This window comes from Podarcis filfolensis, assembly GCF_964270895.1.
Source record: "Podarcis filfolensis genome assembly, chromosome: 15".
Classification (NCBI taxonomy): Eukaryota; Metazoa; Chordata; class Lepidosauria; order Squamata; family Lacertidae; genus Podarcis; species Podarcis filfolensis.
The window spans coordinates 626,685-642,792 of record NC_139618.1 but is presented as its reverse complement, the minus strand read 5'-3'; the positions used below and the strand labels follow the sequence as shown (position 1 = coordinate 642,792).

The 16,108-nt window shown below is 52.3% G+C and overlaps 1 protein-coding gene across 4 annotated transcripts in view; it reads right to left on the bottom strand.

Moving 5' to 3' along the window:
- The window catches only part of SMG6 (SMG6 nonsense mediated mRNA decay factor), an 88,765-nt gene that overhangs the window by 53,389 nt on the left and 19,268 nt on the right, over positions 1 to 16,108 (bottom strand). For all 4 annotated transcript variants that reach the window (XM_083587421.1, XM_083587422.1, XM_083587423.1 and 1 more), the window contains exons 9-10: positions 14,802 to 14,863; positions 10,763 to 10,908 (exon numbers count right to left, since the gene is read on the bottom strand). In XM_083587421.1, the coding sequence (XP_083443547.1) occupies positions 10,763 to 10,908; positions 14,802 to 14,863 (208 nt within the window). The remainder of the gene's footprint in view (positions 1 to 10,762; positions 10,909 to 14,801; positions 14,864 to 16,108) is intronic.

Here is a 16,108-nt window from a genome sequence, read left to right as displayed (position 1 = left end):
AGCACACGGCCGAATAAAACATTTTTTCATAAATTTAACGCCAGCATGTCTGTGTTTGGAAACTCTTGAAAATCCATGTTGTATGGTTTACTGCGCTGGAAAAGGTGCCAGCAAGAGTTTCAAAGGAAGGGAAGTGTATAACTGTTTCCTTTCAAAATGCTTTTTGTTTTTTTCCAATGGGATCCATTGAGGGAAAAGGGCTGGAACTAACTAAAACATTATTAAAAACTGTTACGAAGAGAGACAGAGAGATGGAAAAAGATAGACCGGGGCGGGGGGGGGGAGAAAACCCCAGTGTGGAATTGAGGAGGACTGCTGGGGGTGGGGGGAGAGCAGGAAAGGAAGGGCAGATGCCACTAGGAGGAAAAAGTAAGTAAAAGCCCCTGGGCAGGGGGCATTTCTCTTGGCCCTGGCACCCATGGCTCAGGATGCCAGCACAGGGCCAAGCAGAAGGCCCCTCTGGCAGGCACGTCTGACCAAAAGTGTTTTTCTTTTCTGCAGGAGGGGAAGGCTCCCCTACTACCCTAACCCCCACCCGGTGCAGGAGATCCAGCCAGCTTTACTAAGTGGGGGCGTGCCTGCACCCCCCCACAAGAAGCCCCAAGTTAACTCACAAACACAATGCCAAGGCTCATCTAGTTCCAACTGAGAACTGCAGAGTTGGCAGGGTCCCCCAAAGGTCATCCAGCCCATCCCATTGCAATGCAGGGAGCACAGCTCAAGAATCCCCGATGGGCGGCCGTCCGACCTCTGCTTAAAAACTCCCCCCCCCTTGCTCCAGCTTTGAGACTCCCCCCACTTAGAAGAGCATCAGACTGTAGCCAAGGAAACAGACCGGTCTGGTCTGTGGCAAGAACTTCTTGAAGGAGTCAGAATCCTGCGGCGCGAGAGCTGCCTGGCCAGAATGACGGCTCTCTCTTGCGCAGCTTTTCAGGGATGGGCTTATTCTGAGCTAGAATTCAGGGCTCCAAAGTCCTTTGGGAACACACACACACGGATACACACACACAGCTTGCTGCCCGCCTGCTTGTGTGGCATTACTGCTGCATACTGATCAAGGTCTTTGATCCACCCGCTTGGGCATTTGGGGTTTCCGCAGAATCATAGACTTGCAGAGTTGGAAGTGACCCCAAGGACCATCTAGTCGCGCCTCGCAATCCCAGCTAAAGCATCCCTGACAGACGGCCACCTGGCCTCTGCTTAGAAACCACCAAGGAAGAAGAGCCCACCAACTTCTGCCTTTTGCTAAGCCTTTCTTCTCAGCTTCTGCCCTCATCTTCCCCTGAAGGCAGAGGGGATCCACACCGCAGGACTCAGGAGGACACTTGCCTTCCACAAGCCTGACTGGCGGTTGCTACTCATGCAGCCGGGGCTGCGTTTGGGCTGCACAGAACACTGCGTCCCCCAAGCAGAGCAGACTTCAAAGGCCAAGTTCCTAGTCCTCATGGGACGGCACTGCAGCATCCTGCTCAGTCCCCCTGTCCTTCCCTCTGATCACAGAGCTTCCTGCGTTTGTTCCTGGGGCTGTGGATGAGTCTCAGCCTCCACCAGCCTGGTGTTTGAGACTGCTCCCTGGGTGACCCCGGGGACTGATCACTCACTCTCAGCCTCTCCCACCTGGCAGGGCTGTTGTGGGGATTAAATGAGGGCCAGAACCATGTACCTTAAGCCCCACTGAGGAAAAGGTGGGATGTAAATGCAATGGAGGTGTGTGTGTGTGTGTGTGTGTGTGTGTGTGTGTGTATATATATATATATATATATATATATATATGTATACATATATATACACACACATATATATAAATAAAATAAATAAATAAATCAATTCACGTTGGTGGCTAGGAGTTGTAGTGCAAGCACACCTGGAGGGCACCTGGTTGGCAAAGGCTGGTGCAACAGTCCTGGGCACTTGGGTCAGGGCCAGGTACCTTTCCTGGGTCTGTTACAGCTAACAGATATTGACAGACCAATTCCCCACCAGTGTGAAAGAAGAATCCGGCTGCTGGATGAGGCCCAGAGGCTGGGGGGCCGATGGCAGCCTGCACTTGAAAACATCTCCACTTGGCAGAGCCTTGACCCTTCCCAAGATTAAACCTAAGCTGAGCTGGCTTCTACTGCCCCGTCCTCCTCACTTGCAGCCTTGGGAGCCGCTGCCCGGCTGCGGAAAGAGGGGGTCCTGGCACGGCCTCCGCACCACGTTTTCCCAGCCTCCGGGTCTTGGGGGTGCCTCATCCGTGGGCTGCCGAGCACATGTGGAGGGATGAGGGGAAAAATAAACAGGCAGACAAAAGAATGAGGACACTCTGCCAATTCCAATCGAGCGGCGTTGCGTTCAAATGCTTATCAAGCTGAGAAAGAGCAGAGTTCTTGGAAAAACGGGGCTGCCTTTCTTCTGGTGCCAGTGTCAGCCACCTCTCAAGGATGGGTACAGGCCAGGCACAGCGGCCGGTGGGCCCACCCTCCCCAAACAGCCCCTCCAGGGGGGCTGGTAAGCATGCATTTTTTAAAAAAAGTTAATTAAAGGGGTGGGGGACACACACATTTTTTATTGTTTCAAATCTCGGATCCTGCTGCTGCAGGAGAGCCAAGCAGCCCGCCATCAGTTTGTACAATAAAAAGATTTTCTTCCCCATTTTTTTTTGCTAGCCCCCCTAATTAATGGGAGGGATGTCTGCCCTGCACCAGATGTCAGTCCAGGGTGCTTGGGGATGTTTGCCGTGGGCCAGTGGCTGCCTCTTGCCACTCTAGCCCATAGCCCAGTGTATATTGGGGGTAGGGAGAGTATCCTGTGTGACCCTTCCTGAGCACCAGTGTTTCTCCACGCCCCCCCTGAGCCAAACAAGAGACACAGGAAAGCATCCCAGGGGGCCACATGTACATGTAATGGGTTTCAAAAAGAAAAGGGGAAGAAAATGTGCCTTTTCTGGAAAGGAGTTGCATGAGCTTCTGAGAAATCTTCCCCCCCAAAGGGGCAAAAGACCTAAAGCTCCATTACTAAGCTGACAGGGGAATGGACTCCCTTGGCAGCCCTGTATAGGGACGTTTTCAATGTCTGATGTTTTATTGTGTTTTTAATATTTTGTTGGGAGCAGCTCAGAGTGGTGGGGGCAACCCAGTTGGATGGGCGGCTAATACTAATACAAATATGAATACTAATTCCTTGGAGGCTTTTAAGCAGAGCGAGCGTGGCCATCCGCCAGGGAATATTCAGTTGTGGTTTCTGCATTGCAGGGGGTTGGACTAGATGACCCCTGTGACCCCTTCCAAGGCTACAATTCTATGGCAGCCTAGGGTGGTGCAGCGGAAGATCCTGTCTGACCATCCAGAGGGAGGGAAGGAGTCTGGGCACTGCAGACAAGGGCCCTCAGCTTCTTGCAACTGTTTAGGGGGCTGGAGGCAGGGGAAGTGGCTGCCCCCCACGCCCCTCTGCTCCAGCCCCAGATGGCTATCTTGGAAAGGGAAAGAAGGGGGCCAGCCCACGCTCACTGCCCTCCTTCACACGCATCCTGAACGCAGGGTCCAGGGCACCCAAGGCGGCCTGCTTCTTGACCAGGATTACTTCAATTTGCAAGCTAACCGTCTCCAGCTGCGAGAGGGGCAGGAAATTTAACAGTAGTGCAAAGGCAGCCCTCTAAGCGCTGGTGTGAAGGCTGCTGAAGCCACACACAGGCACACACACACACACACACACACACACAAAAGGAGGGTGTGCTATAAAAAGAACAGGCACAGTCATTGCAGCCCCTGTTAATTCAAGCCCTGAAGACGCAGGTCTTTGCAGAGCTGTCTCTTTCTTCCCTTAAAGCACCCACCCCAAAATATTCTGGCTTCTTCAGTGCCTTTGGGTGGGTGTCTTTTTTGTGATGGTCAGAGGGAAGAGCAAAAAACAAAACAAAAACAAAGCATGCCCCCCCCCAGTTGATAAAAGGAAACGAGGGAGACGCGGACAATTGAAAACTACCTAAAAGCTCGGGGAGAGGTTTATTTTATTAGTTCTTAATAAATATCTTGCAGATTTCCTGCAGGAAACACACCAGATCACATGTAGAATAGTTTGATACTGATGTCAACGGCATCGACATATGAAATCTATTAGGGGCGAAGCCACAGCAGGGCGATCAGCGAGCAGAAAAGCTTCGCGGCACCAAGGCGAAAAGGGAGGGGGGGAGGAGGGACTCTCACGGCCCGTCCAAATTCTTCGAGAGGTAAAAAAGTCAGCCAAGACACAGAGAGAGAGAGAGAGAAAGAGAGAGAGAGAAAAATCCCACATCCTGCTTTGGGCTGCCAGCAATCTGAAGTGCCCAGAGATTAATTCTATGTCTGGCCTGGAAATGTGACTTTAAAGCATCAGTTGGGGGGTGGGGGGGGAAGGTTGGGGGGAGGCCAGGCTAACTGGGGCTGGCATGGTGCCACCAGCTCCCCCCACCCCATTCTGAGCCCCAGCCCCCCCCAGCCCCAGCCATGTTTCAATGTAGACAGCAGTAAACCCCAACAGACAGCAGATCTGGCTCCCTCCCTCTCTCTTGCGCTGCGCCAGCGACTCGGAGCAACAGCAGCTGCGCTGCGTCTCCCTCGGCAGGCGCAGATGGGCCGGAGTGCAGGGCTTCCGCTCGCTGGCTGCTGCAGGCTTTTAAGAGGCAGGCGGGCAGGCAGGCTTGGCGGCCTGGGACGCAGCTCCCTCCCCATCCCACGTCCCCACCGGAGAGTTCCCCTCGCGCTGCCCAGAGGATGCTCCACTCAGGCCTGCATTGCTCAGGCAGGAAAATGGAGAGAGGAAAAGTTCAGGGGAGGCAGGTTGGATGCTGCAAAGAAAGGATGCTGCACTAGGAGGGCCTGATCCGGGGGGGACTCTTTTCTTACAGAACCTCCAGGCCCAGAGGCAGTCTATCTAGACCCCCAGGTTCTAAGGAGCACTGTGAGGCTAGGGTGCTGGGCCAGATGGGCCCCCTTGGGCCTGATCCAGATGCTGCAGGGCTCTTGGGGGTAGTGGTCCTGGGTTCTAATTCTGGCCCAGTTCTGAAGCTTGCAATCTCTCTCTCTCTCTCTCTCTCTCTCTCTCTCTCTCTCTCTCTCACACACACACACACACACACACACACACACTCACACTCACACACACACTCACACTCACACACACACACACACACACACACACAGAGGCAGCATGGGATGGTGGTGAGAGAAACTCCCTCACAACAACCCTATGAGGTAGATCAGAGAGAGGAAGAGCAGCCTTCTCCCAGGCCCCCCTTTGACACTCTAACCCAGCAGTTCTCGACCTGTGGGTCCCCAGATGTTGTTGGACTACAACTCCCATCATCCCTGAGCTCTGGCCTTGCTAGCTAGGGGTGATGGGAGTTGTAGTTCAACAACATCTGGGGACCCACAGGTGGAGAAAGGCTGCTCTAACCAGACAGGGCTTGCAAGGCAATCTGCCATGGCTTTTCAAAGGGGCCACCACAGTTCAGACTCTTCTCTGCGTAGCCCAGCATTGCAGGCTCTGACTGGCAGCAGCCCACCAGGGTCCTCAGGCAGAAAAGACCCCTTTCGGCCAGCTGCCGAGTCCCTTTTTGGCTGGAAATGGTAGGAATCAAACTCTGGAGCTTCCACGTGAAAGGAAGCTGCTCTGCCAGCCCCTCATAATATTGCAGCTGGATCAGGCCAGAGGGGACCCAGCACCTAGTCCAGCTTCCTGCCCCATGCGGAAACCCACAAGCAGGAGTGGAACACCACAGTGGGACTTGCCCCCCACTCTTGCTCTGCTCAGCAAGATGTGAGATGATGGCAAAGGGTGGCCCAGGAGGATTCTGGGAAACAGGCCCCGACAGACAAGGCAGGATTTAAGGGAGTCAGCCCGGCTGCTTTGCGGACCCCAAAGGGGCTGCTGCCCACAACCAGCTGGCAAGCGGACTCAGGGGACACCCCCTTCTCACAGTCACATGATGCAGGTTTACTCCTCCCAGACAAATGTAGGAAATGGCCTTCCTACTGAGACAGGCCGCCAGCTCATTTAGCTTGCAAGCGTTTGCACTGACTCCCCTGTATTTCTCAGCTCTACCTGGAGAGGCAGAGGACTGAACCACTCCCCCCCCCCCATTATCTTTTTAAAGGCATCTAAACTGGTGCCCATCACGAGTTTTCGTGGGAGTCAATTCCATAGCTTAACTACCCAAGCGCTGCAACAGGGACGGGTCTTCCAGAGGGGTGGTTGGTCTAGCCCGCCCCAGTCTGAACAACTGACGGCCTTGTGGGCACCTTAAAAGACGGTGGCACAAGCCTCTGTGGGAACAGTGGGTACGAGAGAGGAACCTCCGCAAATAGAGCTTTCCTTCCATCACGGAAACAGGCAAGGAAACCTAACCTTCGTTGATTAGGGTTTTTTGTTTTTAAATGCATCCTATCTTTAAAAAAAATGGTTTCAAGGTATCTCAGACATTGAAAAAAGGAATGCAACCTAGAAAGCAAAAAATAAGTAAAAATGCAGCAGCCTTTGCCACCCTGGTGAGCTGCCCATTCAGATATACTGAATGGAGACTTTCCTGCTCTGGCTGCCCAGAACTTAACTGATGAATCAGCCTTTGTCAGCCTGGTGCTCTGTTTGCCCTGGGCTAAGGCTCTGCTGGCCGGGGCTGGTCAGAGGTCATTTGGAGGGCACAAGGATTGAAACTTCTTCAGCACCTACTTCTGCATGCAGAAGGCCCCAGGTTCAGCCACCCGCATCATCAGTTAAAAATGGATCTTGAGCACATAGGAAGCCGCCTGATGCAGAGTCCATCTATCTCAGGGTGATCTTCACTGACTGGCAGCAATAGCTCTCCAGGGTTTTAGGCAGGAGTCTTTTCTTCAACCCTATGAAGAGGAGTTGCCGGGATGGAACCTAGGACCTTCTGCATGCAAAGCATATGCACTACCGCTGAGCTACGGATGAGCAAGCTTCCAGGAAGTTAGGGAGCTGCCGTATACTGAGATCGTTGGCTCCCTTTAGCTCAGTACTGTCTTCACTGGCTGGCAGCAATGGCTCTCCAAGGTTTTAGGCAGGGGACCATTCCCAGCCCTGCCTGGAGATGCTGATGGGGACAGAACAGGGGACCTTCTGCATGCAAGGCAGATGCTCCGCCACGGAGATTCCCCAGTGATGGAAGGGTTCTCCTCCCCAGCCTGAGACCCTGGAGACCAGCTGCCAGTTGGAGCAGAGAACAGGGGGCTGGATGGACAAATAGCCCAATAAGGCAGCTTCCTCATCTGCTGGCTGCAAGCAGGCGGCCCCAATCCCCAGCTACCTGCAAACACTCGGCATCCTCCCTGCTCCCACCCCAGCCCCACTTTCTCACTGCAGCTTTTCTGGTCCCCCCCCGGCTCACCTGGGGTGTGGGTGAAGAGGTGCAGCGTGGAGAATGGGGTTTGAGAGCGGGGTTGGGGGCCACTTCCCCATGCGGCTCTTTCTGCTCCCAGGAGCCTGAGGTTATGCTCAAATACTCCGGAGGGGCTAATTTTAAAAGGCCACTAAACCAAGGCTGCAGCAGATGAACCGGCGTTATTTTTATAGGCGGCTGAGAAAACTGGACTCGGCTTGGGGCTTTCCGGTCCTGGTAGATGCCGTGTGGTTTGCACATCGAGGAGGCACTGGTAAAAAGACGTTGCGGACAGGCCTCGGAGGAACTCTGGGGAACCACAAGGGCCCTTCTGAAAGGGTCCAGGAGTCGGGCCTCGGTTTGGTGGGCGGGCTGTTGATTTGATTTATTTCATAAAATTAATGCACAGCTTAACTTTTTTTAAAAAAGAAATCTCTCAAAACAATTTGCAAAAAGAAATGTTATCAGTAAAAATAGTTAAAGCCAACTATTTAGTTCCAAACCTAGACAGCACCTTAAAAAGCAGAGACATCACCTTGCCAACAAAGGCCCATATAGTTAAAGCTCTGGTTTTCCCAGTAGTGATGTATGGAAGTGAGAGCTGGACCATAAAGAAGGCTGATCGCCAAAGAATGGATGCTTTTGAATTCTGGTGCTGGAGGAGACTCTGGAGAGTCCCATGGACTGCAAGAAGATCAAACCTATCCATTCTGAAGGAAATCAGCCCTGAGTGCTCACTGGAAGGACAGATCCTGAAGCTGAGGCTCCAAGACTTTGGTCACCTCATGAGAAGAGAAGACTCCCTGGAAAAGACCCTGATTTGGGAAAGATGGAGGGCACAAGGAGAAGGGGACGGCAGAGGACGAGATGGTTGGATAGTGTTCTCGAAGCTACCAGCATGAGTTTGACTAAACTGCGGGAGGCAGTGGAAGACAGGAGTGCCTGGCGTGCTCTGGTCCAGGGGGTCACGAAGAGTCGGACACGACTAAATGATAACATTTAGTTCCAAGAATAAAACCAGCAATGAACTGAGAAGAGATTAAAATGTAAATCAACGTTCTACATGCCTGATATTACAGGGAGGTGCCCACATGAGGGCAGCTGAACTGTGGAACTCACTGCCACAGGAAACAATGATGGCCACCAACCAGGATGGCTTTGAAAGACAACTCATGGAGGGCTCCTAGCCATGATGGATGCTCTCTCTACCTCCGCAGTCGGAGGCAGCAACGATCCCAAACGCCAGTTGCTGCAAACCGCAAGAGGGGTGTGTTGCTGTGGACCAGGCCCTCCACAGGGACACCTGGCTGGCCCGTGAGAACAGGTTGCTGGGCTAGACAGACCCACCTTGGCCTGATCCAGCAGCTGCTCTTCAGAGGCTCCCTCTCCACGTAATACAGAGGGAGGGTCACCTGCTAAGCCCCATCGCCAGAAGGCCAGTGCAAGGCCTGCCATTTGTGCAACAGGGCTTCCCAACCCTGACCTCCCAAAATTGGCTCAGGGGAGAAGCTTCAGAGGAGTGTATGGGGGGGGAGGGGGTTTTTCTGCCCAACAGGCCAAAAAGCTCAGCAACTGAACCAGCACTATGCTGAACTCCACCCTGGGAGTCGCTTAAGAGCAGCCAGATGGAGCCACAGCCTGAAGTTGGCTGGTTGGGGAGGGGGAGCAACTCTTGCCCTGCTCAGCTGGGAAGGGCACAAAAAGGCCAGAAGACAAACTGCCTGGATATGTGTGTAAGACGTGCCGGGGGGGTGGGGGGTTTGCGGCGAAGGGAAGTGATCCCGGCGGTGGCCCTATGAACATCCCTCCAGTGATTTATAGGAAGTATAATCCAATAATATAGTAAAACAGAACAGTGTGTTTGAGATGGGTTTGATTCCAGGAATTATAAAACAAATTATTAAAAAGGGGAAAGAGAGAGAGAGAGAGAGAGAAAGGGGGTGGGCTTTGGGGGTGGGAGAAAAGCCCCACCGAGACCAGATTGGAGTAAATTGGGCACAGATGGGTGGGGGCTCGCAGGACTCCCCCCGCCGGAGATGCCCGGCCACAAGGCACGGCTTCAATTAGCTCTCTTGCAAACTCCGTTCCAGCCACCCCTCTCTCCCTGTGCCCAAATTACAGCCCCCCCTTAAAAAACCCCCCACCAACCACATTCTCCACGCGTCTGCGGTCAGGATAAAGGCACCCCCCACTTCCCTGCCAGGCGGGTGTGCAGCTGGCTACCAAAGTGCCCAAAGAGGGCACCTGGGGCAAGGTGTTGCGCTGGCCTCCTCCTGGTCCTCCTGGGGGCAGAGGGAGCCCACCAGCACCTCCTTCTGGAGAGAGACGGCATGCAAGGGACAGAGATCGCAGCTTCTGAGGTGGTGGTGGGGGGCGTGGCACTGTTTTGGACTGCAAAGGAACTACCAAAAGGGGGCTGGCTAGGCATCACCTTTCCCTACAGCACTTCCGAGGCGAAGTGGGGTGGGGGACAGGATGGGACCGTCAGTCAGCAAGATGCTAATGGAGGAGCAAGGAAGGAAGACCAAGGCTCAAAGGAAAGAAAAAGGTTGCACAAGCAATACTTTCTGGGTGCCACAGAGGACGACACAGCAGGAGAGCCACAGATCTGACCTGCTGGCCCCAGGATCTGCTCTCCCGTGAGGATGACGGCCACAGCAGGAGGGCTACAGGGGGAGAATTTAGGGGAGGCCCAGGCAGGGCTCTTTCGATGTGTCAGAGACAAACACCGAAGGGGGCCCTTCCTTGGACCAAACCCACTGGCTGCTTCTGCCCATGAGGAAGGACAAAGGCAGCCTGCCTAGAGGTACTACATTGGGAATGGCAGGTGGGGAGTGCCCTGCTGTAGCCCTCGGGTCCTGCTGCTAGCTTCTTCCCCTAGGGGGCACCTGGTTGGCCACTGAAAGAATAGGATGCTGAAACAAGGTGGGCCCCCTTTGGCGGGGGGGGGGGGAAGCAGGGCAAATTGCGATAGCAGAACCTCCATGCCCAGGGACAGTCTACCTCCGAATACCGGGTGACGGGCAACAACAACTAGAGAGCTGTTGTAGTGATCAGGTCCTGCTTGCAGGCTTCTTCGCATTGGCTGGCCATTGCGAAAAGAGGCTGACAAACAAGCTGGCCTGATCCAGCTGGCACAGGGCTCTCCTTAGGCTCTTATAAGCGCCTCTCCACACAGGAAGCAAATGGTCCCATGGGAACCCTGAGCTGGATGCTAAGCAGCAAGAGTTGCTCTCAAGATCTCAGTTCTGCCCGCTGGGGTTTTGGAATTCAGCAGTTTTCTCAACCTGTGACTTCCAAAGGGCCTCCTGGGCACCAGAGTTGTGTCCTGCCCACAAACCCAGTGCCTGAGGACCGAGGCCTGGGGCTCCTTCCTGACTCCTTCCCCCACCTGTCCCCCTCCAGTACCTTTGGGCTGGGAGTTGTAGACAGCAAACATGTTGATGGCCATGAGTTGCAGCAGGCGGGTGCTTCCGATGGGCGAGGGGCTGTGCCCCAGCAGCACCCGGAACTCGCTCAGGACCTCAGCAGCCACAGCAGGGAAGGTCTCCATCCTGAAGAAACCAAGGAAGGAGGGGAGGCATTGTTTGCGTTGCTTATTATTTGCATTGCATTATTAACAACGCCGTTTGCATTGCATTGTTATTTCTATTACAGTCATACCTCATGTTACGTTTGCTTCATGTTACGTTCTTTCAGCTTATGTCCCGTGGCGACCTGGAAATACTGGAAAGGGTTACTTCCAGGTTTCGCCACTCGCGCATGTGCAAAAGTGCTAAATCATGCTTCGCGCATAAGCGCCAGACCGCGCTGCACACCTGTGCAGATACAAAACTTCAGGTTGCGCTCTTTTCATGTTGCGAACAGGCCTCCGGAACGGATCCCGTTCCAACCAGAGGTACCACTGTATTATTATTATTATTATTATTCACTTATCTCCCAGTACAATTGCAAATAGTACAATTGCAAATAGTAATTATCGTAACGACAACCTGGGAGCAGAGGAGCGCAAGCAAGATGATAAAAAGGGGCAGGGAACCAAGTATTGTGAGGAACATTTTAGGGAGCTGGGGATGTTTAGCCTGGAGAAGAGGAGATTCAGAGGAGAAACAAACTTGTTTCCTCCTGCTCTGGAGGGTGGGTCTCGAACCCATGGCTTCAAGTTACAAGAAAGGAGATTCCGACTCAACATCAGGAATAACTTTCTGACTGTAAGAGCCAGACGACAGAGGGATGAAGTCCCTCAGATGGTGGTGGCCTTTCCTTCCTTGGAGGTTTTTAAGCAGAGGTGGGGGGGGGGGGCTTGTCAGGGATGCTTCAGCTACGATTTGTGCATTGCAAGGAGCTGGACTAGATGAACCTCAGGAGTCCCTTCCACCTCTACAATTCTATGGGGATGAAAGATAACGGCAGAATCTGCTAGAAAGCCAGCTGTTGTGGAGACGTGGAGAGGTGTCGAATTAAGACTAGAGAGACCAAGGCCGAAATATTGGGAAATATTGGAACAAGGAGGAGACAAATTGGAATTGCAGAGTTTTGAGACTGGCTTCATTATTATCAAATAAGAGAGGCCTATAATTTGGATTAAAAAATTGGCTTCCAGGTGGAAAAATTAAAATTGGAAACAGAACTGTTAGATCCCAAAACTAAGATACTTTCAAGAATGTATAACTTGCTGTTAAAATGGAATACGCAGGATGAAACGGTTAAATCTGCTATGATCAAATGGGCACAAGATATTGGTCACAACATTATGTTTGCTGACTGGGAACAGTTGTGGACCACCGGTATGAAATTTACGGCATGTAATGCCTTAAGAGAGAATATTATGAAAATGATTTACAGGTGGTACATGACACCAGTCAAGCTTGCAAAAATATATCATTTGCCCGATAATAAATGTTGGAAATGTAAAGAAAATGAAGGTACATTCTTTCACCTTTGGTGGACGTGCCCAAAGATTAAGGCTTTCTGGGAGATGATATATAATGAAATGAAAAAGGTATTTAAATATACCTTCCTGAAGAAACCAGAGGGCTTTCTCCTGGGCATAGTCGGCCAATTGGTGCCAAAGAAGGATAGAACTTTTTTTATGTATGCAACAACAGCAGCAAGAATACTGATTGCAAAGTATTGGAAGACACAAGAGCTACCCACCCTGGAAGAGTGGCAGATGAAGGTGATGGATTATATGGAATTGGCGGAAATGACTGGCAGAATCCGAGACCTGGGAGAAGAGTTGGTGGAAGAAGACTGGAAGAAATTTAAAGACGACCTTCAGAAACACTGTAAAATTAATGAATGTTAAAATGATGTTGGACTGAAAATAAGTGGCATTAGCAACAAAGTTAATAAGAATATGCAAAAATGTATTGATAAATGGATGAAAATATAGAGTAATAATATGTTAAGATATAGAGTTAAGATAAACGAAAGAAGGTAAGGATTTGCTGATTTGATTATTTAAATGGGAATACAAAAAGGGGAGGTGTGAGGAGGTCAAGGAAACAAGCTAATGAGTTTAAAGTTACTAAAAACGGATTTGTTTTTTAATTCTTTTTTATCTATTTGTTTTTTGTATTTTTATTCCTCTTTTTTCTCTTTTATGTATTTTTCTATGTTTTCTTTTTTGTATCTTTTTCTTTCTATGTGACTTTTTTCTATTTTGTAAACTTATGTTTTTGTAAAATCACAATAAATATCTTTTTTTTTAAAATAAGACTAGAGAGACCAAGGTTCCAGTCCCCACTCAGGCACGAAACTCCCTGGGTGGCCTTGGGCCAGTCACTGCCTCTCAGCCTAGCCTACCTTGCAGGGCTGTTGATAAAATGGGGAGAAGAACCATGTACGCCACCTTGAGCTCCTTGGCAGCAGGGTGGAATATAAATGTAATAAATAATAATAATGGGGTGTGGGGCAAGCAGGGGAGGTTGTGTGGGACTGAGAAAAGCTGCTGTTTCTCAGCAACACTGGCCTACTTTATGGGGCTGCCGTCGAGATCTGCCGAGCACAAGGTGACAAAGTACTTTGGTGAAGAGAAATTACCACTTTGACCCTACACGTGGTTACCACTGGAAAGTGTGTGTGTGTGTGTCTCAGTGAGTGAAATCGCTTCCGTTGTTTTGTCACAGGAAACATGAGCACCTGCACTCTCATTCACAGCAGAGGGAGCTCTGCAGGTCGCCCTGTTACAAAGCCAACTCAAACTCGGCCCTTGTGGGAGCTGACGTGAACCCGAGGCCCTGCGGCCGTTGTTTGGACTCCAACTCCCAGCACACCCAGCAGCCAGCGGTCAGGGATGGTGGAAGTCCGAGAGGGCACAGACTGGAGCTGACTTCTTGGGCATCCTTATGGGAGGCTCCTTCTTCCTCGCACCCAGGGAGGCTTCCCAAGAGGGGCAATGCCAACTCCTCTGCCGTCACCCAAGAAGCAATGGCCACCTGAGGGAAAACCTGGGAGCCAAATGCTGTCCAGGGACAGCAGAATGAATGCTTGGCATGGGGGAGGTTCAGTCCCCAGGCTTGCTACCCAGAATTCGGTAGCGAGTGAAAATGGGGGAGAAAGACGCTTATCTGCCAGAGATCCTGGGAGGCTCAGCCGGTCAGAGTGGAACATGCTGGGCTAGATGGACAAGACAAAGCACACAGCAGAAGAGCCTGGTGGATCAGGGCCCTTCTGGTCCAATGTCCTCTTCTCACAGAGACCAACTAGGTGTTCCCTTGGGAAACCCGCAAGCAGGATTCAAGCACAAGGGCAGCAGCCTCCCCTCCTGCGGTTCCCAGCAACAGAGACTCGGAAGCATCCCCATGTCCAGCTGTGGAGGCAGAGCAAAGCCCCTGATAGCCTCCTCCTCCTCCATGAATTTGCCTAACCCCTTTAAAAAGCCGCCCAAGCTGTTGGCCATCATGGCCTCATGTGGGAGGGAGTTCCACCGTTTAACTCTGCGCTGCACTAAGAGGGACTTCCTTTCCTCTGCTCGGCATTTCTCTGACAATCTGCCTCAGTTTGTCAGGAGCCAATCCCTGGACGACACGATTTGGATCGTGGGGGGGCGCATCAGACCTCAATGCTAAACAGAACCTCCACATGCAGAGGCAGTCTAGCCCTGAACTCCGGGCAGCAGCGGGAAAATGGCACGAATGGACTTGGCTGGGGACGAATTTGTTCTGATAAAGGAGGGCAGCTGCTGTGCTGGACGAGGAGGGCCAGACCTGCGTCACTGCTGCGGTGGCGCTCCCAGCCCCAGCCCCGGCCGAAGTGCTGACCCTCTCCCTCGCCCCCACCCGCCCCGCCCTCCAGAGCCGGCCTGGGAGGGGGAGGGAGGAGGAGGAGGCGGCTTCACACCCTGTGCCCTCCGCTCCAAACACAAGCCCAGTTGCTAACAATATTGGAATTCCAAAAGGCCTCGTAATGTAGGAAAAATAAAACAAACATCCTGCAGCCTTACCCAATCCTGGTAAACAGCTTCCCATGGGCATGGAGAAAACTCAGGACGAACCTTTTGTTCAGCTGCATGGGAAAGAGGGGGGGAAAGCAGAGAGAGAGAGAGAAAAGATGATGTTGAAGAAGATGAGAAAACAATTCGAACGCTCCCTTTTCCTGTGAACGAGCCCAGAGTCCCGGGTGACAGGATAACCTGGCCTGGGATGTGCAGAGGGGGGTGGAGGGGCGGCAGATGGGAACCAAATGTCTGTGCCCCGGCCCTCCAAGCGCGAGGGCAAGTGCCAGACAGCTGCATTTTTTGAGGGGGGGAGCCGTGCTAGGCCCACGGCACCCTCTGCTGGCGGACAAGGTTCTCTGCAAGCGACGGGAGCATGTGTGCAAGGAATCCCAGGGGTGCCCACCTACCGCCACCTTCCAGAGGGGAATGCGAGGGCAACACGCAAGGACCTAAGAAGAGCCTTGAAGCTGGGTCAGGCCAGTCCAGCAACCTGTCTCAGTGGCCAAAGCAGGACCTGAGCCCAACAGCAGCAACGCTCCAGTTGTCCCCATCCTCTGGTTTTCCGAGGCAGACTGTCCCTGGGCATGGATGGAGGTTCTGCTTTCACAATAGGGCTTCCTGAGAGCCTGGCTGGAGCAGGCCAAAGGGAGCCCATCCAGTCCAGCCTCCCCAGTGGCCTTCCAGATACCCCAAAGGGAAGCCCGAGAGTGGGGCCTGGGCAACGACAACTCTCCCCCTCCTGTTATTCACACCATCTCCGTAAAGCATTATTAAACCACTTGAACAGTCACGGCTTCCCCCAAAGCATCCTGGGAACTACAGTTTGCTGGAGGGCATCCTACAGGGTTGGCCTGAGGCGAAGGTCATTCTTAGGCTGAATGGGAGGTACAATCACAGAATTGTAGAGTTGGAAGGGACCCGAGGCACATCTAGTCCAGCCCCTGGCAATGCAGGAATCCTTTGCCCAACGTGGGGCTCAAACCCACAGCCCTGAGATTTAAGAGTCTCATGCTCTACCAACTGAACTAAACAGAGCAATGTATTAAAACAGTAAATACATTCACTGGAACGACAACAAACTGCACATGGAGGAAACGCTGCCAGACAGAGAGAATCAAGGTGGTTTTTCCTCTGTTTTTGACATATTCTACCACCACCAACCCCCCTTTGCTTTGCCAACTCTCCTGTACTGACCCAACTGTGGCACAAATCCATTTCCAAGACAGTAACTGGCCCAGGAATCCCATATCCTGCCCCTCCTCGATTGTGCAAGCAGGCTGCCATGCAATGCCTGAAGCATGGTGGCAGGGGGT